A 24,073-nucleotide genomic window follows, 5' to 3' on the forward strand; every position below is an offset into this window, starting at 1 on the left:
GTCTAGGCAGCCATCTCCCCGAGGCCGGGAAGCCAGCCCAGTACCCCTCAGCTCACCTCACCTCACCTTACGGCGCCTCAGGCCCGGCTTGGCTTGGCTTGGCTTGGCTTGACCCCGCCCTTCCCTTTCGGCGGGAAGCGGCCGCCTTCCCCACGTGACGGGACAAGGTCCCCGCCTCCCCGCACAAACCCGCCCGTCCCCGACAAAGACCCCCGCGGGGCGGCAAGCGCGGCGCTGCCGCTCGGCCGGCAGGGGGCGCCCGACAGAGCCTGCCTCCTCGAGGAGGATCCCCTCCCAGGCGCCCTTTGCCTCCGATGCTGACCCCCACAAACACCCGCGGGCTCCAATCTCCGAGCCCGGTCCTTCCCCTCGGCCAATCCACGGGCACCTTCCCGTGCCTCGCCTCAATCCGACCAATCCGAGTGCGCAGGCCGGCGCTCGCCTCAGCAGCCAATCAGGTCGCGGAACGGCGGCAGGACCCTCCTCCGCTTCGCTCGCCCCGTAGCAGTGCCTTCTCTCGTTTTCCTCCACCATTCTCCCCCCGCCCCTCCGCTCCTGCCGCGGTGCAGGCTGGCGGTTGCTGCGGCGCCCCGCGGTTGGAGTCCACCTCGCCGCAGCACCTGCCGCCACCGCCGCCTGAGGGGCTCGGGCTCCTCGCTGGTCCCGGCCCTTTCGCGAGCTCTGCCCGAGCCATGCTGCTCCTGGCGGCCGCTTTCATCGTGGCCTTCGTCCTCCTCCTCTACATGGTGTCGCCGCTCATCAGCCCCAAGCCTCTCAAGCTGCCCGGCGCTCACGTCGTGGTGAGTGAGGCGCGCTGCGTGAGGAACGGGTCCCTCTCGCCGTCCCTCTCCGCCTCAGCTCTTCCCCGCCGCGGCGTGGGGGGGAGGAGAGGGTGGTGGCTTCCGTGCCGTTTTGTCCGTTGGGCTGGCCGGGAGGAGGGAGGACGCTTCCTCGGAGGTGGGCGCGCAGCTCTGTGGGAAGGGGTGTCTCGCTGTCGCGAGGGGTATGGCGGCGTTAGGGAATACTGGCGCTGGGGGGTGAGCGGAGGAAGGCGGCCAGTCATAGGAATGGTGGGGGCTCTCGGGGAGCTAGCGGGCGCTTAGTCCCTGCAGGCTGGTGGTGGTGAAGGCACGTGCTTGGGATGGGAGGGTGTCGGTGCTGGGGGTGCCCGTTGTTTGATGCACAGCGAGCTACCAAAACATGGGAGCCGCAAGTCACGGGTGATAAGGAAATGACCTGTACTGATGAGCCTGACAACCGCTGTCTGTCTCGGTTGGCTTAAGGTTATCTTCTGAGTCACTTAGAAGTGCTAACCGTCTTTAGTCTTCATGTTTACTTTTTGAGACATCCCTTTTGTACTCTCGAAGTTACCAGATATCTTGAGTTTTTGTTGGTTTTTTTAAAGCATTTCCCACGGTATTTCAGTGGGGTGTGTGCTTATAAACAAAGGCAAAATCTGTTGTTTCCTTGGTCTAAAAAGGCAAGTCAGATGTGAGGAAGTGGAAACGCTAATACAAAGGAAGTGGTTAGATGACATTCATGCACCTCTTCATCTTTAAGCACGTAGATACTGATGTCTGTGAGCAGTATTTTGACTAGTCAGGATGGTAGATGTAAGGCTTTAGGAGGAAGTCTTCAGAAAGACGTATTATTGAAAGAGTTCATGAGTAGGGAACCACTAGAAATTGTATGTGTTCGTAGCTTGGGGAGCAATAGGGAAAGGAAACTATACCCAGCATGTGCTTTCAGGTGGATCACAAAGTAGTGGATTTGGACACATGAGAGCTGTTGAAGGAATCAGAGTCCTAGAATCAGCTTATTAAACTTTCGTTAAATCCTTAAGATATGTTCTGTGCAGAGAAGCTGTAGTCTGCTGTTCGTTTAAATATGCTTTTAAGGGGGAATAGCACTTGCGGGTGTCCTTTATTACAGTAGGAGTTTGTGATGATCCAAAAGGTAGGCGTTTTAGGTGCAGGTGAATTTACAGATACTCCAAGTTGTTTGGGGTATTTTTCTTTTGATCCCTGTGTGGTGCCTTGTTTTATTGGTATGTGGTTGATGAGATTGTTTTTTGTTTGTTTGTTGGTTTGGTTGCGGTTATTCAGTTGTTATTTTTGGAGCTCCCCTTTGGAGGATAGAGCTATCCCCAGAATAATTTAGACCTGTCCAAGTTGCAACAGTATTCCCAAATTGCTTTATGCAGTAGGTGTTACTTGGATGCTGCAACTGGCTTTACAGCATCATATAGTGTATGAGGTGTGTCCGAGCTTGCATTGAAGTTCTCTGGTTATGGCTCTTCCCACAGATGTAATGCTTGTTAAGGAGGAGCCCTTCAATACTGTGTAAAAGCAAAGGTGAAGCAGATGTAAGGTCCGTAACACTATCTAAGGACTTCTTTGAAGTCTTCTTACAGAAAAATATCAAAATCTATGTTCTCCATATGTAAATCCTTTTTAGGTCATTACTTGATTCAGATTAACATAATATCTTTGTTAGGCCTCACTTAAATCCAGTCTTGCAATAAAGAATAAAGATCTGCAAATTGTGTATTTAACTGGTTAAGCTTTCTCAAGAGTGCAGTGATTACCATTGCACAATAAATACAATTTTTCAAGATATACTAGAATAAATTGGGATTTTTAAACAGAAAAAGTCAGTCTTATCTAGAAGCTCTTACTTCTGGGGTTTGTTGAAAGTATCTTGAAAATGTATCTGTTACATTTCTGGAGGAAGGTCACTGGACAGCTTCAGAGGCTATTATGCACCAGTTATTGAATTTTCAGCTCAGGTCAGCATTCTTTTCTCTGTTAATCATCAGAATGGTTCGGGTTGAAAGGGAACTTAAAGATCATCTAATTCCACCACCCCTTGCAATGGGTAGGGATACCTTCCACTAGACAGGTTGCTCCAAGCCCCATCCAGCCTGGCCTTGAGCACTGACAGAGATGGGGCAGCCACAACTTCTTTGAGCAGCCTGTTCCAGTGCCTCACCGCCCTCACAGTGAGGAGCTTTTTCCCTATATTTGATCTAAATCTGTCCTCTTTCAGTTAAAGATGGAACTGAAAGTACGCTCTTTCAGTTTAAAGCCATTCCCCCTTGTCTTACCCCTACATGCCCTTGTAAAATATCTGTCTCCAGATTTCTTGTAGGCCCGCTTTAGGTACTGGAAGGCTGTTATAAGGTCTCACAGAGCCTTCTTTTCTCCAGGCTGAACAACTTCAACTCTTTGAGTCTACCTTCACAGGAGAGGTGCTGTAGCCCTCTGTTCATCTTCGTGGCCTCCTCTGGACTCACTTGAGCAGGTCTACATCCCTCTTGTATTGAGGGCCCCAGAGCTGGATGCAGAACTTCAGGAGGGGTTTCACCAGTTTTCACCAGGGTTTCAATTCAAGCACACAGCAATTCTCTGTAGCTCACCCCAACATTTGCATTTATCAGGGGGGATATAAATCTTATGATCCCTATGATCCTTAGAAGCTGAACTCTGTTACTAAGGATAACAGCTAGAGAAGTTGGAGCCAGCCTTTTTTAAAGAAGAGCTAATTTGGTACCTGTTCTTCTGAAACGCAGAAACAGCTCAATAATGCTGCTCTAGGGCTGGTAGTATTGCATTATGACCATCTGAATTAATATTGGATTTAATTCTCCCTTCCTGTTCAGAAATTAGTCTGTGTATTGAGTTCCCTAAGACCAGATATGATTTTTGTTGACTCCTGAGGCTGGGTTACAGTGAAATTGAATTGCTACTGATCCCGTTTTTCCAATGTCTGGACCTAATGAAATGCAGTAGCACTGTAGAACTATTGGCCACAAAGGTGAGGTAACTGTAATAATGTCTTGTTTAATGTAGTGGATGGGTGGTGGTCTTTTAATTCTGAGCATCTACATTAGTAAGTTACATACCTAACAGACTTCATAGCTTTGCTTAGGCTAACTTCATTGTAGCACAAAGCAGTTTTCACTAGTGTTATGGATATTTTTTTTTGCTGTTTCAGGAGCAGTCACCATGAAAGCTAACCTCCCACATATTAGTAACTGCTTCCCACCTAAATGCTAAAGTTCTCAGCTAATTGATACTGCCTTTTGTCATTTACCTGTCTGACATGAACCCTATCTAGTGTTCTTGGGTGTGACTATGAATAAAAACTTTCTTTTTCCATTTCTTGCTTGACTTCAGACCTTGTCTTTCTGAAATAAAATTAGCATTGTTTGAGAAGCCAGAGGCTTGGTGCCAGTACCTTCACCTTCAAATAATTCCTCTAGTTGCTGTACGGTGTAGTTGACCTGTTCATGATACTCAGCAGTAAGTGCAGCTAGTAAGCAGCTGTCTCTCAGGCCTATACGCCAAAAATTGAAATTGGAGCAGTGTTCCATGCACATTGATTAGTTTATGTGCTGGTGTACCTGCTACTGTTGAAACTCAGTAGAAGCAAGCAGCTCACGAGTGCTGTGGAACTGTCATCTGGCTGGATGTATCAAACTGAGTCTTTTAATCTTTTCAGAGACTTACTGAAATCTTGCAACCTATTTTGCAAATACCTTAGAATGTTTAACTTCTTTCCATCATAAAACATTAAATGGGGTTCTGCCGAAGTCCCAGATCATTAACCTAACATTTACTTTGAAAGCAGTCATCCTTGGTTCAGAACACCACAGACCAGGTTTCACATTTCTAGACACGCGTCTTGGAATCATCCTCAAAGGCTTGTTCAGTGTGAAGCTAATCTGAAGCAGCTATCTCTAATAATACAGAAAGCCTTAAGAGTTGAAATTAATCTTTGTGAGTGCATCACCCATTCTTGGCCCATTTGTGACTGCAGACAAGCCAGTTAGAAGCCATGGTCCATGTTAGAAACCTTTGCTGGGATTATTCAATTTACACTAAACTATTTTTGAAGGTTAGTGATAAAATACTCATATGAAAGAGTTCAGTGACTCACTGGAATGTACTTCTGACTCTTCTGACTTTACTGCCTCAAGGAGTGGAAAGAATTTTAAAGATAATGCATCTCTGAAACCAGAGGCCAATGGCAGATGAAGAGCAAACACAAGGCTTTTGATAGGGCATGTAGCTAAGAGATTGAGGATCTTTGCTTTGACACTAATTAACTCAATGCCTTTATTTTCTCATACTTAAAATGGAGGTGATACTTTACCTTCTCTGAAGTACTCTGAAATGTGATAAAGAACAGAAAAATTGTAATATCCAGAGCAAGCAAAATATTTTTCTGTGTATTAGGAAATCTGTATTTCAGAACTCACTTCATCAACATATTTTTTTCACAATAAGTGCTTCTAGGCATTTTCTTCCAGTCTCTTGCTGATTATATTCTCTTAGTATGCTGCTAAAAGAAAATTCAAATGATTTGGGTATGTAAGGAAGATATCTGTGTTTACTTACAGGTCAAACGTACATGCAGACTGAGACTGGTCTTAAATGAACAAATCATATAAAGGCAGTGTCAGACAGACATTTTTATTTTACTTAAAAGAGGCGTCAGGATATTCATCTACACCTTGTTCACCATGGAGTTTATAAGTAGGTTTATTGAGAGTTGTGACAGAGGTGTTAAGGTGACTTTAACCTGTATATTAGTAACATTTGGCACAGTATCCTCCTGCAACATGTGATGCATCACCCTACATTTTTCTATAAACAAACTATTGATTTCCTGTTTGTATAGAGGTTTACTCAGTGTTACAGTTTAGAGGAAGAAGAAAAGGTAATGGAAGTTTAGGTGCTGGCATCCCCACAAAACTGGAATTGTGGGATGGCATGAACAATTCAAAGTCCAGACTGGGGCACTCAGAAATACTCTACAGAGGACCAAATGTTGAATTAATGGATTTCATTTTAATAGGAAAGAAGCTATTTTCTATTTAGGTTTACATTATGATACCTTAAGCAGGCATGATATCTTAAGCAGACAATCTGTAATTGTTAATTTTACAAATAATTTCTACAGTGACCAGGTATGGAGGGGCAGTATGTAATTATATCATTATGACTAACATGAATAGTGATTTCAAGCTTGTAACTACTTCTGCTTTTAAAAATAACATTTAGAACTTAGTCAAAAGCATGTGAGAGAGCCCATGTGGGTGCAGGTCTAAACGTGCTTGAGGTAAGAAAGAGCAAAAAATGCCACTGAAGTAAAACTGGTTTGGGGGTAGAAGCAAATGCTCATTGATCTGCTCAGATCTTATTTTTCATTCATACTCAATCAGTAAACTAACTTTAGTGTATCTTCTGTACTCACACCTCATTCAGTGATATTTTAATCTCAGTATCTTTTTAGAATTTTGATTTGATTTGACTCATCATATGGGGGAAGGTGTGAGGGTAGTGGACTAACACTGCCATTTTCAAATAACTTTTAGGTAACTGGAGGCTCCAGTGGAATTGGAAAATGTATTGCTATTGAATGTTATAAGCAAGGTGCTTTCATAACACTGATTGCAAGGGATGAGGTAAGTATATGTTTATTTTTACTGGCTATAAACTCTCTTCACAAAATCCATGCAGGTGGAGAATAATTTTAGCATGTATAATTGTTCATACTTTCTTCAGTGTATATTTTAAGGGGATCTTAAGCATTTCAAATTAATGCATTTGAATAGCAGAGGTGGCTGCCTTTTTGAGGAGTGTAGCTCAACATGGAATTAGCTTGTCTTAAAACTCTGGCAGTGTTACCACTTCTGTTAATGGTATTCATTATTTTACTGTCTAGATCTGTGGCAGAAGGCAAAAGCAGGAAAAACCCCATAGTCTTTAAAACCATAGAATTACCCTACAGTAAGTGAGAACTGGGGTTTAAATACAATTCTTAGAATTCACTGCATATTTTGGTGTCTAATTAGCATTATATCATAGTTTTAACTAGTGAAAAACTAGTTCATCAAGACAGTGTTGGAAGAAAAAGGGGTGTTTTGTATTTGTTTGGTTTGGTTTTTTTTACTAATAAGTATTCTAAATTTAGTTGGAATGACCATTTTCATAATGGATTTTTATTTTATTTGTAGAGAAAACCATAATTATTCAGGAAATAAGAGCACTTAACTTGGGGGGGCTCAGTCCCAGCTGTCTTTGATAATTTAATTTGAGAACTTACTTTGCTTACTCTTGAATGCATCCAGAATGAACACAGTTTTTTTTAAAAGGAGTACGACAGCTTGAATTTACCAAATTTTAGTTTATTTCTATTTTTATAATTCTGTGACAGTGATTATACTTCAGAATAGTTTATATAATATTACATAAATATAAAATAGAACTGAAATACAGACAAAGAATTAGTATCTACAGTCTTAGGTGCTCTAATTGCATGAAACAAAAGCATTATATCTGTTATAGGCATCGTTACTGGCATTAGAAGAAGTGAAAACCAGAAAAGTGAGTTCTGGTAGTTTTATGGATTTTGTGTATTCATAATATATTTATAAATCTGTAAAATTACAATAATAAGGTCTTACAACTAGTTACAGATAACTCTTTGGGGCTTAAGGTTTATTTCTAAGCCTTATTCAGATATCAGAGACTAATACTGCTCTCAGACCTGCAATGTTCTTGTGTCCATTTCAGAACAAGCTGCTGCAGACAAAGAAGGAAATAGAAAAGTATTCTGTTAATGACAAGCAGGTAAGATCACTGCTAACAGCAAGTGTTGTGTGTTTTGTTTAATTCAGTTACTACAACGTAGTTCAGTAGTCCTGTCTTTAGAACAAAGCTGTTTGACAAACAGGAGCGAGGACTCAGTATTTGTATTGAAAAATATGCTTACATGAGATACTCTGAACTCTGCTGCATTTGATGTTGCCTTGATAGTGCATTAGCCTGATCTTAGTAGAGAAAGATTGATGTCTTTAGCGGTAGGTGTAGTATGCTTCCTTGGATAGTTGCAATTTACCATCACTCAATAAGTGCTTGTATGCTTCAAGATGAAGTGGGAGAACCAATATTTTTTTTTCTCTCTTTTTTTTTTTTCTCTCAAGATCTCTTGCTTTTTGCAATTCAAAAATAAAGCTGTTGTCTTGGGAAAGAAGTTAAGGTACTTGATTTGACGTTTAGTTCACTTCAGCATACGTTGTTTTTCCTGGCAAAGACTTGTAACAGGTACACAAGTTAAATCTGTGAAGTTCTGAAACTTCTGAAACACTGAAGCTGCCTTAGTGAATAGGTAGTGCGTTCATGCATAAAGGCACTGTTACAGAGCTTGCAGAGGTACTAGCTTAGAATAAGTAAGCTTGCTACACTCAAAATGTGCGACTTCAAGATGATAGGATAAAATTATTTTTTTGCAGTACTAATAACCAAGGATAGAGGTGAACCAGTATTGAGACTGTTAATGTATTTGACTTCTCCTTTCTCATGTTCCAGAACCTTTTTGTTACTTTCATGGTTACAAATATGAACAATTTATGTGTCTGCAGAAATGGATTTGACTTGATAAGCTGCATGTTTTGTTGAAAAGCAGCAATGGAAAAAGCCAGTAACGGTAGTACTAGCTTATACAAAATTTCTGTAGTACCTCCATTTAGAATATAAGATTCTGTCTTTGTTTTTTTCTTTTGTCAAATGGCCCAAGCTGATTTTTTTCATTTTTTTTTTTTTTCTGTGCATGCTGCCTTATTCAGATCAGGTATTTGAAAACCTGAGCCGTTTGAGGTGAGGAGAAGCTATGTTTTGCCCAATTATGAAAATAAATGAATAAATCCTAGTAACTGTTTTCTTGTAGCTGCTCTAGCTTTTTCCCAAATGTAGCATTAAAGTTAATCCCTTGTCAAGCACTGAGTCAGGATGTTCTTGTTGAAATCTGTCCAAGCTTGATAGATGCAGACTTTTTAGAAGAATATTACTTGGTCTGTGTTCCTAAGAGATTCAGTTAAATTCTCCAAAAAGTACCTTCAAGGTTGAGCAAGCCGCAGTGTGGACTGAGCAGGACTGCTTTTGCAGGGACAGCTTTAGACTTGTATCCAGGTTAAGTAAGCATAGGCTGATGGGTGGGCTGGCTCTTCAGTAATTACTGTTGGATTGTAGAAAAAGGTCACAGGGCAGCCTGCCTGGTCTAAATGTGAAGAACAGAACTGGAAAAAGCAAGGAGTCTGAGGCAGAGCTCACACTGGTACAGCAGATCAGAAGCTGAGAAGGAAGGATAGCTGAAGTGAGAGAAGCTGTACAAAAGGATTGCTGAAAGAGCATAGAGAAAGATACCCGATACATATCATGCACACAGAGACTGTTGTTTACTAAATGTCAAACTAAGAGGCAGAGATCCTAAGGAAACACTGCTTCTCCATGAGCATATGCTGTCACCGTTCAGCTTAGATGTATGCCTGAAACCAGGTTGCATTGACAGCCAGGGTCTGAACATGTACGTACATTTTAGTGTTTGACGTTTTCATGCAATTTATTTAGAGTACTGACAGTGCAGCCATTATGGGTATAGGTGTAGAATGGAACAAAATCCTTGCCCTTAGGTATTTTTGCAATGTTTTTTTAAATCCCTTTCCTAATACAGAATAGTTACTTCACTGGGAGCTGAATTGATCTTCTGTTGTGAAAGCTCTTCATTAATGATCCACCACCATGCAATATTTGGAACAAAAGTTGGGGAACATGGCTGGCTATATTAGACTATTTCTGGCAACATATTCCGTGTCTTAGGCATGGATCTATAGCACATGCTTTGCAGTGAAGGTAATCAGTGTACTGTAAAAAAAGAAAGAATGTAAAAGAATACAAGCAGAGAGGTAAATTGTAAAATGTGGTACTAGTAAATAAAAGCTGTGATAGTTCCCAAGTGTGGTGTTCACAGTGTGAATAACTAATCTGTGCGATCTGATATATTAAACAACTGCTCCCATTTTGATACAGAACTGTGATTTTTAACCCTCCTCACTGATCTTGTGAAGCTATCCAGATAATAAATCAACGTAACTTCTGTTCAAATGGTATTGTGTTCTTAAACTTCTGTAAAAGATAATGTTTCCAAAATGGAATAAATGCCCTAAGGTGAGATGCATGCATACCATGCAATAACTCGCACCACAAACTTACTTTGATGTCCAACTACACACAGTGCTGGGAGGCAGGAATAGCCAACCTGCTATGCAAGAAAGGCAAGCAGATTCCGTTTATGTACCTAAGAAGTGTTGCAGTCTGACCAGAGGCAGGACTGACAAATGACTAGCTGCCAAAGCAGTTAGTTATACTGTGGTAAGCTGCTTTTTTGGTGTGTGTGTGTCCACGTGCTCTGTGCAAGTGGTCATGGTGATACATCTTACAAACTGGTGATGATTTTGTTTCATTTCACCTCAAACTTACATGAAGTTTAAATGAATTGACTAAAGTGACAGAAAGGATAGAAATTGGATTAAAAATACAGGAGTACCTCCTTTTATTGGGATTGCTTTTTTCCTTTGGAGATGATTAATTCCCCAGAAGTTCTGCTGATTGCTCAGCAGAAAGTGTAGCTTATTTGTCAATACCTGGCCAAACTGGAATTTGTATCTTGCAGTTTGTTAAGTGGTAACCCAAAGGCAATGCTTCCTTTGGCCAGAAGAATTTGTGTGAAGAAGAAGTTGCCCAGAGAAGTTGTGGCTGCCCCATTGCTGGAAGTATTCAAAGCCAAGTTGGATAGGATCTTGAGCAGCCTGGTCTAGTGGAAGGTGCCCCTCATGGCAGGGCTGGTGGAACTACATGATCTTTAAGGTCCCTTCCAACTCTAACCATTATATGATTCTATGAAGTTGATGTGAAGGTGTTTCCATACATGGATTCTGAGATCATCTTGCTGAAAGTAATCAGCGACTTTAAGAAAAACAGGGCCCAACAAACTTTAGCTGCAGTAAAATTTAGTCATTTGGTTTTGTTGTCCTGTCCTGCCTGGCCCACCCTGCTTCTCAGGCCAATGCTTATTTTCAGGCTTTTATAGCTTCCAAACTAAACCCCATAGTCTCTGGTTTCCAGACAAGGAGTAAATATATACATGTTATTTCACTTTTTAGATAATATAACACCGCAACTAGTCAGTTTCTCATAGAATTTTATTTTAGTTTTGTCCTTGACATCTCCCAATTAAACAGTGTGCAGCTAAGTTTACTACTACAAAAATAAAGACATGGTGAAAAACAGGGGTAGCATGCATTGCCAGTACTGTAGTTATCAGGCTTTTAACACTTGCTTTATAAACTTTGGAAAAGTTTGTTGGGGTTTTTTGTTGTTGTTGTTGTTTTGATTTTTTTCCAGTGTTGATGCTGTAGTTTTCATAGTAACACTCTGCAGCCATGCCTTTCTAGAATGTGGAAAAAAATGTTTGTTCTTAAAGATAGGCTAGGGCACACAAATGGTTTGACTTGTGTTTAATGCTGATGAAAGTTAAATATAGCACTATAAAATTTTGTCTGCCTTGGTTTGAATCATTTTTACTAAGCTTTATGTAAATAACTCCAGTCATAGTGTGTTTTAATACAGTAAAGTAGAAACAATACCTTGTGCATGTATAGCTGTTTTGAAGATCCTGAAGTGCTTTTATATTCTTAGTATTATATTTATTCTATTAGAATGTGTGTGTGTGAGGGGGAGGGGTTCGGGGGGGGCAGGGATTGTGTTCTCCAGTGTGGGAGAAGTATAAACTGTCCTGTCAAAAAGACTTCTTGGGTTTTTTGTTTTGTTTTTATCTGGAAAAGGTATGTCATTGGGTTTTGTTTCATTTTGCAAGGCTTGGAGTCAACAGTTACTGGACTGACTGTGTTGTTAAAACATTATTTCACTTTCTTTTTCCAGGTAGTACTCTGTATTTCTGTTGATGTATCTAAAGACTATGAACAGGTGGAGAATGTTCTAAAACAGGTGAGGAAGTACTGATTCACTTATGTATCTTAAGAAGCTTATCTCTGTGTAATGTATTTTTAATGGAAATAGTTTCTTATAATGATACTGTACTAAAGGAAAGATTTTCCTCCTGAAATCTGAAGCTCTTTCCCCTCTTTCAGGCTCAGGAGAAGCTTGGACCAGTTGACATGCTTGTAAACTGTGCAGGAACATCAGTTACAGGAAAATTTGAGGATATTGAAGTGAATTGTTTTGAAGTGAGTGAGCATGCTTTTTTTTTTATTTTATCATATGATTTCTTTTTCAACCATTCTAACAATTAGCTTGCATTCCTCTGTTTTTGCAGGCTTTTTAAGAATGGTTATGCGCTTGATCTGTGGTAGCTGCTAGAATTAGATATGTGAGGATTGCCTCTAATTTGTGAGGATCACCTCTAATTTCTCACCTAACTAGTGGTCCATTGATAGCGCAGAACAGTGAATTCTCTCTCCAGGGTAGTGTCAAACTTACAAGATGGCACAAGGCCTGGCATGCATTTTATAGTTTAATGTGCTGTGAATGGCACTGAATTTCATACGGTCTCACTTTTTTTTCTGATGAAGATTTTTTTTTTTATTACATATTTTTAACATGTTTAAGAAAAATTCAGCTGTTACCAGTATTCAATTCTGAGGTGCACAATTTCTTTGCAGATTAAAAAGCTGATGCTCTGATTAAAAGACCAAAACAACTCTCACCTGCATGTTGGTTACTTTATACTTGCAGCCCTCAGGACCTGGGTCATCTACAAATAATGCTAAATAATCTGAAAATACTAAATAGGCATAATTTTACAATAAATTAGAATAATCCGTTTTGTTGTTTGTATAGGCTATCAATTATGGTTTAGGTCTTCTAAGAGTGAAAATTAAATACTTCCACTTATCCTGCCAAAGATTAAAATATCTGAAATGCATAAATACGTAGAATTTTTCTTGTTTTAGAAAGCTCTTTAAACTTTTATTTCAGTATGTTTTCATATATCATGTGTAAGTGGATTGCTTCCTGGACATTGTTTAGGTTAGATTTTCCCTCAAATATTTTTTCCTTGAAGGCCATATGGTTCAGAGTATTATCAGTATCCTGGATACTATTAAGACTTGTTGATAGAATGGGTTTCTTTTGGCTTGAAGTAAGATTTTTAGCTGTAAACCAGTTTCTTTTGGTAGCTGATAGAACAACAAATCTAGTGAACCTCATTATTAAAGCGAACTGAAATAAGGCGTTTTGATAAATAACACCAAACAGCTGAAGAATTCTGAATCTGTGGCTCAAATACTATATTAATGTCGTTTGTACAGAGATTAATGGCAGTCAATTATCTGGGTAGCGTTTACCCGAGTCGATCAATAATTGCTACCATGAAGGAACGAAGAATGGGGAGGATTGTGTTTGTATCATCTCAGGCTGGGCAATTAGGCCTTTTTGGTTATACAGCTTATTCTCCAACGAAGTTTGCTCTTCGAGGGTTGGCTGAAGCCCTGCAAATGGAGGTATGTGTGAAATAATTTCAGTATTTTAGATTGTAAATAATTTATTTTTCTTTCAACTAGCAGCACAGTATGTTTTAATTTAAATAGGTCTCTGTCTTGTGCAGCTCTGTCTGCCTGCTACGTTGGCCCCTTTTTTTGGCAGTAGTACAGTCCTATTGCTCTGCATGGGGTTGCAGAAGCTAAGCTGATTTCAGTTATGTAAGAGGGAATAGATTGAATCCATTCCTAGAACTGAAGGTGACCACATGTGCAGGCATTTTTTTTTTTTTAATCTTTATTTTAACTAAAAGGACTTGGTTTTTAAATCCTTTGAGTAAAAGTGTTTTTCAAGGCTCTCAGTGCAGAATGATACTGAAGATCTTATGGATGCATGAGGGACAGGCCAGTGATTCCCAGCTTGTTTGTGAGGCCATGGTAAGTGGTATGTGAACCCTATGAAGCAGCAGAACTTGCAAGCTAGAATTTGTGGGTTATCCACCAAAAAAAATCACAATACAACAGTATTGACAGTGGTTCACCCTCGTCAGTTTTGGTATGTGTGAGCTTTTTATAATGCAATAATCTAAGCTTATGCTTAAATGAAGACTAAAAACCAACCAAATGCATTTTTCTAATTATTCAGTGGAAGAAGGTTGGTAAGTACATTGTAGTAAGACAGGTAAAATTAATATGAAAATTACTTCCCTTATTCTTCTGTTAGGAAGATATATTTTGCTGGTTGTTAATTGTTCAGCTATTAAGTGCTGGTGTTTGGTTCTAGGCCCTTTCATAGTCCCTGTTGTTATCCTGTTCTGTTCAATATGGCTGTATTCCTTGATCCTGAATGTGGGGTGAAACTGCCTCTGATCACTGCTGGACTGCCAAATAGAACAATGTGACTGCAGGGTCCTTCTGACTGATGATAGATATTTTTGTGAATACTGACTTACACAAAACTAAAATTAGAGTGTTTATGGACCTGTGATGTGGTATTTCAGTAAGTGTTTCCAATATAGAATGTTTCATAATATAAATAAAAATGCTTAGCTCTGTACAATGTTTTGCTTTATCTTAGCCCTCTGAATATAAAAGCTTCTTTATTTGTACTGGAATACAGACTTGCATTGTTGCAGTTTCTGAATAGTAACGCAGTAAGTGATGTAATTATATGACACATACATACAAATACATAACTAAATGCAATCCTTGACATGAGACCTTACATTTTTTCCTCTCGTTTTCTGCATTTTTTTCCTTCTGTATCCTTAGACTTTGAGCCCTTGCAAGTTTATACCATTGGTTGTAAAGGCTTGTGACTTGAGCATACATCCTAAAGATACCAAATTTTCCTTTTACATTTTTGTTAGTTTGCCCTCATCCAGCCAGCAGTGAAAATAAGTTGACATCAACAACAGCAAACAAGCTTGCTAATAAGCCTCAGCGAAAGCCTTTTTGGCCTCGTGGTTATGAATGTTGGGTATTGGTTTTGGCAAAGGTTTAGTCTCCCTTTAAAATTGAAATTGGTAGAATCACAGAACTAAACTACTTTCATATTCCTCCTAAATGTCTTAAAAACCACTCGGATTCGCCAAATGATTTACATCAACTGTAGAGCAGTGAAGCATTTTTATTAAACAAAACAACACAACCATCTTTTAAAATCTTTGCTGGTTTGCGTTTTCATTTGTCAAAGCTGAGTCTTCAAGTGCTGAATACATAACCCTAGAAGCAATTTAAATTCATGCTTGCTGTATTTCTGTACAAGAGAAATTAATGAAGTTGAGGGACATGTAAAGGCCGTAAGTACTAAAATAACATTTACTTTGTAACATGCAGGTAAAACCTTATAATATCTATGTAACGGTGGCCTATCCTCCAGATACTGACACACCTGGCTTTGCAGAAGAAAGTAAAACAAAGGTAAATTGTTCTTCAGTAATACTATGATGTTTTTAAAGCTTCACTTTGTAGTAAGTAATGCATTTCAGATTTCATTTACTTCTATAGTACTTTTGAAATCAGTGCATATTGACATTTTGAGAAGTACTTTTAAAGACTTAAATTTTATCAGCTTAACTACTCAGAGTTAAATAGCTTGTGGGATAATAACTGCGTATTGTTCTGGCTTTAAAGGGAAGAACTACCTACTTTTAATAGCTGAAACACTGCAGAATCTTTCTGTGCACAATGAAATTATTGTGTGGAATGGCAAACTGTGAAACCACTATTTGTTTTGATATCATAGCTAATAAGCCAAAAATAATATCCCTATGTTGTGTCTTTGATTATGCAGTTGTTCTGGTGGATGTGACGGATCAAAATAAACCTCAGTTCCTCCAATAAAGTCTACAAACTGTCCATGCTTTATGAATATATGTAATGACACAATTCAGTAGTGACTGTTGACTAGCATTAAAGTAGGAAGTAAACTTTTTGTGTTTGTAGTGCAAATGACATTATCACTTTCCAGAAGAGTGTGTCAGCAGTAAGGCCTTTTCTTAGTTTTGACTTTCGCAAATTTAGTTGCTTCTCGTCATGTGACATGTCCCTGCACATGACCCACAGTTCCAAAAACTACATTAGGGCCTCCTGTTCAGACTGAAGTATCAGGTAACCAGAGAAAAATGTGCCTTGTTTCTTATTTGCATAGTGTGAACCAGAAACCTGATATTTAAGGAGATCAGTCTTTTCAAGATGCCTCTTCATGTATAATAGGAAATTGGAATTGAATCCCATTTTGTCTTTTGCCCTTTGTGTAGGAGTCAGTAGGGATGGTACAACACTCTTCTTACTTCGTCATTCTTGGTACAGGTATTCTGTATTATGGAACGAAAGCGGCCAGAATTAGACATCTGCAAATACTTGTATAGCTTGCATATTCTCTGGGTTTTTGTTTTTCTTTGTAATAGTCTATTTCAGGAAAATATCATCACCAGCAAAATGCACTGTTCATCCAAGATTTTTCAGTGAGATTTATCTCATTAGTCAAAAAGATGTTGTCTTTCAATCAAAGACTTTCCAGTGTTTTAGCATACATGAAGTCTTCAGGTGACTTGCTCCTGTTGTGACAGTGCATCTTATATCTATGCAGTACTACATTGCTCTGACAGTTCAGATGCTTGTTTATTATTGTTGCATTTAGTTAACACTACTTTCTGCAGTTAGCATCTCTTTAGGACTATTTTTCTCTGTACTCACTGAATACAGTAAAAGGAACTGGGAGGATGTTAGGAACTGGGGAACAGTTTTCCTGTGTTTGATGCTGGCCAGTAAGTACATAAGGGTTATGAAATGAAGATGTGATGGTGTAAGCCATATCACTGTAGGAAAGTGTGTGAAAAGTGTGATTTCTTCTGGCAAAAACACTGATTCTCTTCTCTGCCCCCTGTTAAAATACACACACTGGAAAAAAAAAGTTTTGAGTGAGCCTGGTGTGTGAAATCAGAATTTATAATTGTACAGGTATTTGGAAGTAGGCCTGTTTTTGTGAAATTTAATTTCTGTACTAATTTTTATTGGTAATGAGAGAGGAACCAGTAGTTGCTCAGCTCTTCCCTAGAAGTGCTTTATTTATTAAAGTATTGATCTCAGGATTAAACTAGTCACAGCATTTGACTAGGCTTGAATGCTTTAATTAAATTTTGTTACTAGATGTAACAGAATTAGCCATTACAAGTCAACTTGTGTTGACCAAGTACTCCTTCTCCCTAACTTGGTGCTAGTTTTTAATTCATCAACAGAACCATCTATCTCAACATACTGAGCATAACTGCTGTGCAGTTAGCTCCACCGTTGTTTGGTTTGTTAAAAGGATGTGAATGACAAACATGCTTCTAAATGCTTGAAAACATGTTTTTGCTGTTTGTTTTTGTAACAGACCAGACTTTCTTGTTTGGTTGTGGTTTGTTGTTGTTTTTTTGTTTTGGGGGCGGGTTTATGGGTTTTTTCTTTGTTTTTGTGGCAAAAAAAATGTGCTTGCTAAAATTAGTTGCCCTAATTGCTTTTTTCTAGTGAGGCAAAGTAGCATAAATGCTTTAAAACATGAAGAAAAAAATGTGATGGATTTTGATGGTTACCAGTGTGTGGCATTTGAAAAATTTAAAAAAAAAAAAAAAAAATTGTTTTCTAGGATCTCAAAATATTTCAGGCCTATCTTCATTTCTGGCAAGAACCATAAATTAACTAATACCAAGTGCTGAGGAGACATAGTTTAAGCATTTTAATTTCTTCTACTGAAAATAAAATTGGGGGGGGGAAGCACTTTTGTGTATTTTATTAGTAATGAACTATTAAAAAAAAAAGTACTACTACTCAAGAAAAAGTTTGCATTTCCCTCCATAAAAATAGACTAATACCTATGAAGATAATCATTAAGTGAATGTTTTAGGTGACAGTATGGTACCACTTGCTAACAGTGATATCCTCAGTGACAAAAGACCCAAAACCAAAATTTGACCTTCGTATTTTTCTATCCTGTATGTTGTTAGTCAAACTTACACTGGTGTTTTTCTACTAAAGCCCTTAGAGACGAAGCTGATTTCTGAAACCTCATCTGTTTGTCAAGCAGAACAAGTCGCCAGAGTTATAGTCAAAGATGCCATAGTAAGTAAATTATCTTTTTAAAATAAAATTACCTTTTTAAAGTCTCTTGTTGGAGAGACAAGGGTTGCATGTAATACTTGTTCAGGGCTGTGAGACAATTGCTAAGCTAAATGCAGAATCACTTTACACGAAACTATACTCTTCAATTATTTTAAATAGGAAGTATACATTTTTTATTCTTTTGCTATAGTGCCCACAAATGACTTTATACATCTCTTGGAACTAAAAGTATCTGAAGTTGTACATCAGACAGAACAAAATGATGCATCAGTATGATGCCATGTCTCAAAGGCAGATTATGACTTACTTTAAAGCACTAAAGTGTCTTAGTTTTTATGTGTGAAATACCATTTGTCTAACCTCAAAAGTTTGTTAAATTATCTTACTTTTCTTGAAGATGAGTTCATATAAAAATAGTTTTACAAAAATGAAGGCAGTCTAGCCTTTTTGGCTTTTAATGCCTTTCAGTATATGATTTATAGGTGATTAAAATAAATAAAATGCAGCTCTTAGTGGTTGAAAGTGTGTTGTCTTTCTGAGGACTTTTTTTTTAATGTTTTGTTCTCTGGAATGCCTGTATGCTTAATAAACACCATGGAATGGAAACAAACAGGAAATTTCATGTTCCTAAAGCACCAAGATTTAAGCCTAAAATCTGTAATTACTTTGCAGTTCAAAATACTCTTGATCTTCAGCATGATTTACATTTACAGCAGGTGTTCAGTTGTGAAGGTTTTACAAAGTTTTCACAAATACACCACAAGAACAAAATTTTGTCTGTTTTTGGGGGATGAGTTTTAAAAGCAAGCACTACCTCTTATAGCATTCCACTTTGGTGCTTAAGGAAAACTAATCTCCTCTCTAATCTTAAGCATCTGGTATTTCCACACCATGCTTTCCAGCACTTTGGGTGAAAAATTAGTTCAGGCATGGTCTTTATGCACTCAAGCTATCAGCAGAGAAGTCTGTACTGTAGAAGCTTATGGTCATTTCGGTTGTGTGTTGGGAAATAACTAAATCTCTAGCATAGATTCACTCCTAACCCTGATTCAGGACCACTACCACCTACTTTCACGTCCACATTCCATAGATTTAGTCCTGCAGTGTTTCAGAAAGTCTGTTTTCCAGCATAAAGTCTGCTTGGAAAAAAAAGGCGATAAGCCTGGCAGAGCTGCAGTTTTCCTTACAGGTAGTCAAAACCCAACCAAACAACTTGATGTCTGTCTCCCATCTTCTGCCAGCTGAATTGCTTAGCAGGCTGTGTATCTCATGGTTTTGAAGAGGGCAAGGTAAAAATCCTTGACATAGGTGGAGTACCTGTTACCTAGCATTTGAAATGCACTCCCCTCCCAAATTTCATGACAGTGAACTAATTTTAACAAAAGGCAGGCATTGATTTATTCTACAGTTACTGTAGTGATTGGTGATCTGGTGACCTGACACAGGATGTAATTCTGCCTCTGAAATGCATTTATCACCAGGGAGTCTTGTGCGTTTTCTCAATCAGTAAGCATGCTTCAAGAAGACATTTAGTGCCTTTCTATCTTGTAAAGAAATCTGCAGTAATGTAGTACATCTCTCTCTAAAGAGATGTTAGCTTCCTTGGCCATTTTCAAGTGAACACCTTTTGAAATGTTGCTGTATAGAGCAAAATATTTTTTAACATTAATTGTGTTAATAGTTTTTTTACATAAAAATATTTGTTATTAGTAACATCAGTCAGCTGGGTTCATCAAGAATAGCAGTTGAAATATGGCAAATCACAATTTGGTACAACTGGGTAAATTATTTTTTTCCTAATTGCTGTTTTCTTTCCATCCAGCAAGGGAACTTTAACAGCTCAGTTGGATCAGATGGTTACATGCTATCTATATTGACAAGTGGAATGTCACCAGTCACTTCTATTACTGAAGGTCTTCAGCAGGTAAGATTTGGGAAGGCCCCATAGTTTAAAATACTTTAATTGGTGAGCATTGATTATTTTTTTTTTTCATCAAATGGCTGCTAATACCATGGAGACTTGGATTTAGGAAACTGAAGTAGTATTTTGAAGCAGAAGCAGGAAGTTGTTGGGAAAGCTAAGATCGCTACCTGCTACCCAGTCCTGAAGTGTTCCATACTTACGATGGTTTTCATGAATTTGTTTTCTTGAGATTATATGATGTTCTTGCCTGGAACTTTTTTATTTCATGAGTAAATAGTATGTTGTAATCCAGGATTTTAAATGAATTGAAAGATGTTTCTCTCTGTTTCTAGGTTGTTTGCATGGGCATTTTTCGCATCGTTGGCTTATTTTACCTAGGAAGTTTTGACAGCATAGTGCGTCGCTGCATGATGCAAAGGGAAAAATCTGAAAGTGCAGATAAAACTGAGTAATCTTTACTTTGAATTGAAAGAAGAATGTCAAACAGTCCTGGACAGCTTGCTGCTTAAGTGGGACTCAGTTTTTCTCCTGAAGGATTTAGACGGGAAGTAATTGCGTATGTGACAGATGAGTCCCCTCAAAAGCTATGAAAGAAAACAGAAGTACAACTCCAGAAAATGCCAAACTATGCAAAAGTGTGAATGAGGATTAGGTTATTTTTTTGGGTGATCTGAGATGGAGAGAATCTGGGAAACTTGTGATTCTGCAGAGTAGAATTTCAGAACATACTGTGTGCGGTAATTCTGGACAGATGCTTAAGTTTTCTCACTTTGGTGCTTATGGACAAAATAAGTACCATGACAGACTGGGCTGAAGTTAGGTTGAAGTCCCCTGAGCAAGTTGGTACCTTTTGCTAATGTTCTGGGACTGTCTTTAATTTAGAATGTTAACTTTTCCTTTGGCCAGTCTATGGGTCCTTCTGTCAGTGACAGCTTTCCTTATTCTATTCAACATGCAACTGTGGAAACCTTAAAACGGCAGAAACATTTGTATGATCCAAGCTTTCTCAGTCTGGGAGTAATTAAAAAGTATGTTTTAATGTATGCATACTTTCTAAAGGGAGATGAAGAACCCGTTCCCACAGAGAAATGCTAGGAGATGTGGTCGGGTCTGTAACTATTCTGGCCTTTGATGTATGTTGTGAACAAAAAATCAAACCAGTATCAAGTGTGTTGATTATGACTTTCAGCATTTTAAGCCATTGAAATAATGTACAATTTTTACAGATATTTATCTGTACTTTCCTATCTGCCAGTTTTTGCTCTGGAAAGGAAAGTAGCGTAGTGCTACTGTTATGCACATTATTTTTCAAAGCTGCAAATGATGAGCCAAACTAGTAGTTGATGATAGATTCAATTGTAATTAAAATGCCAGGCTCTTCCAGTAGCAGGAATGTAGCTGTGGGGCGGAAGGGGAGGGCTGTGTATCCGAATGGCATTCCACATTAATTTTGTCATTGCACGGAAAAACTTTTGCATGGCAAGAAATCATTTAAAATACTCTCCTTCTATGCCTCAGTTCTAGTTTGTTTCATTTACAATATGTGAAACAAGGCTGCTCAGTAACTGCTTCAGAATACACAGAACCCCGTGGTTGTTTCTAATAAATCTTAACACTGAAAAAACCTGATGCATAACAGTGATGTTTTAAGGGTGCACTATATATACTGTTTATTTAATGGCCCACTGTAGCAAGTGCCTTGTGAGCTGCTTTTCTTTCAAAAGCTGCATATTTTGTATTTGTTAGCACTGCTGTGCTTTCAATGTCATATTTCTCATTTTCAGTCAGTACTCTGAACCTAAAATTACTCATAAAACTGGGCACTTTCACTTACTTGAAAGTAGTATTTAACAATAAAATGGGAAAAATTGTTTGCTTTTGTTAAGATATTCTCTGCACCTTCTTCAGAAGAGTTACTCAAGCTGAGATGAAAAATAATAATTGGTTAACTGGAAAGCCTTTAATATGTAACTTATTGAGGCTGTTTATTTTATGTCTGAATTTGGTTGATCACTTTTCAGTTTTTTCTTCACATAGACCAAACTTGCTTTAATACCTGGTTTACAAATGTATTTTTTGGGGGAGGGTCACATTGGCACTCTCATTTTAAGTGGTTAGACTTTAGTTGAGGCATTGTTGAATTCGTTACAAAGATGATGTTTTAGGTCCTGCCTCTTGATTTTGTTCAGATATGTGAAGCTGTGCATGCCTGTGTTATACTAGTTCTGAGAATAGGGCATATTCCTGCATTTTTAAACAGCTGGGCTTCAATACAAAGAAATCTAGTGTGCATATGTTTCCTGTGCTGCTTAATGTGAATGACATAATGGAGCATTTATCACACATCCATTGTCAACATTGCTGTGTTTCTTAAAGCAACAGACCAATGCTGTCTGGACCCTATTATTTGTGTTAATTCTTATTTTGATGAAAATCGAATATTATTTGACCACCTGCATGAGATACCAAGATGGGTAAATCAGTTGTGCTGCAATTTGAAAGAAATGGTTACGTAAATTACTTGACAGCAGCACAAGCTTAAAGGTCAGGACTTACAACCAGTAAGACTTTGGATACTTGAATTTTTTGGATCTTCAGCTTGGAGTGTTAAAGAGTTTGCATTTAAGAAACATAATCCAGAAGGTCAGAGCCCACACGAGACACTATGGCAGCTGGGCCTCTTTAAAATATTTCGGGATGGACATCACTAGTCACCGTTTCTTGACCAGAGACTCCTTCAAGTCATGACTGACAAAACTTCAGCTCAAGTCTCTGTGAAGGAGGAATAAGAATTCTGTGTGAAAATTATGGCCCTCATCTGTAGACACTTTAGCTCGCATCTGATCTTGCATAGTATAGGTGGTTGTATTGACAGTAAACCTGTAGGTTGAACCCCTCAGAAACTGCGCAGATTGGAACAAGGCAAGTTTTTGAAGGAACAAGTCAAGAGTAATCTTTTAGAATGTTCTAGTTTCTGCTGTTGCAGGTTGATGCAGTTAATTTTAACTGATAAACTTTTCAACTGTTTTGTTGTCAAAACACAGTAAATTGTCAACAACAACCTTTGGTGTAAATTTTGTTTTCTTATGCACATTCTTTATCAATATACTCATCTTAAGGTCCAGTATTAAGTGAAGGAGATGCCTTGTAACCTTGTGGAAAAATGTTTAGCAGCTGAAACACTATTTTGCCAGTTTAAATGTTATGAAACTTGTGCGTTGAAATGTCTTAGCAATGTATTAGATCCGTGAAGAACTTCAAATAGGCTTTATTGCTTTTTGTCAAATTGTCAGTAATTTAATCACTTGTGCCATATCAGTCACTGTCTTGTCTCTTGTTTTCTTGGTCAATCTCTTAGATTCAATTTAGGCTTTTTTACAGTCTCTTCCATTCCATGTAGTTTCTAATGACTGTCTGCTTTAAAATACAGATTCATTGTAACTTTACATATAGTTTATTTCACCAAGGTGTTGTTGTGCAATTTGAATAGATCTGATATTTTACTAAGAAATAAAGATATATTGCTGTGAAGAACTCTAGGCACTTTTAAATGGTAAAAATATATAGCATTATTTGTAAAAAGAAACTTTGTGCTTATTGCGTCATCATTTTTGTGCCAGAACTGTACACTAGTTTTCATATTTTATATTTCTCAAAATAAATGGAGAATCAACAAAGCCTGTAACTTCTTAGTTCTTTGAGGGGATGAAGAACGATGGATAAATTCATTTGCAGGGTTTGGTGCAGTTTTTTTTTTTTGTTGGTTTTGTTTTGGGCTCAGTTTTTTGTTTGGGGTTGTTTTTTTTTTTGGGTGTTTGTGGGTTTGTTTTTTTTTAATTTAAATCTGGGATTAGTTCAGCAGGGTCTTCTTGATTTTGTGGTACAGCAGAAGGGGCAATGTATCCCTTCATTTTACTAGTTCAGGACAGAGGTGTACAGCAGTGAAATGCATAAGGAGTTCAACTGAATTTTGCCAGCAGACCCTGTGTCATCAAACCATGATGAAAGTGGGATTGACAGAATCTGCCATTATTGCAGGGAGTGCTGCCAGCATGAAACTAGTGATTGTGCTCTCTGGATGTGCTTGTGGATCCTGGTGAGCCAAACAATGCTCATTCTTCCTAGCAGAAAACACTAGAAATAATAGTTATGGGTAACTGTCTTTCTGTACCAGCGCTGAGCATGCAGCTGTCTAGAAAATT

General features: G+C 38.4%; 1 protein-coding gene across 1 annotated transcript; it reads left to right on the forward strand.

Moving 5' to 3' along the window:
* The first annotated feature begins 581 nt into the window (after nucleotides 1-581).
* On the forward strand, nucleotides 582-23,548 carry KDSR (3-ketodihydrosphingosine reductase). Its single transcript, XM_061346642.1, has 10 exons — nucleotides 582-800; nucleotides 6,383-6,472; nucleotides 7,584-7,640; nucleotides 11,787-11,852; nucleotides 11,996-12,091; nucleotides 13,175-13,366; nucleotides 15,182-15,265; nucleotides 17,864-17,947; nucleotides 19,770-19,871; nucleotides 20,204-23,548. Exons 1-10 carry the CDS (start codon nucleotides 693-695, stop codon nucleotides 20,321-20,323), a joined length of 999 nt encoding a protein of 332 aa, XP_061202626.1. The 5' UTR covers nucleotides 582-692; the 3' UTR covers nucleotides 20,324-23,548.
* Nucleotides 23,549-24,073: the final 525 nt, after the last annotated feature.

Source organism: Neopsephotus bourkii, unplaced genomic scaffold (assembly GCF_033783945.1).
Source record: "Neopsephotus bourkii isolate Nb327-2 ecotype Australia unplaced genomic scaffold, CSIRO-AGI_Nbou_v1 NB_272, whole genome shotgun sequence".
Taxonomy (NCBI): Eukaryota; Metazoa; Chordata; class Aves; order Psittaciformes; family Psittacidae; genus Neopsephotus; species Neopsephotus bourkii.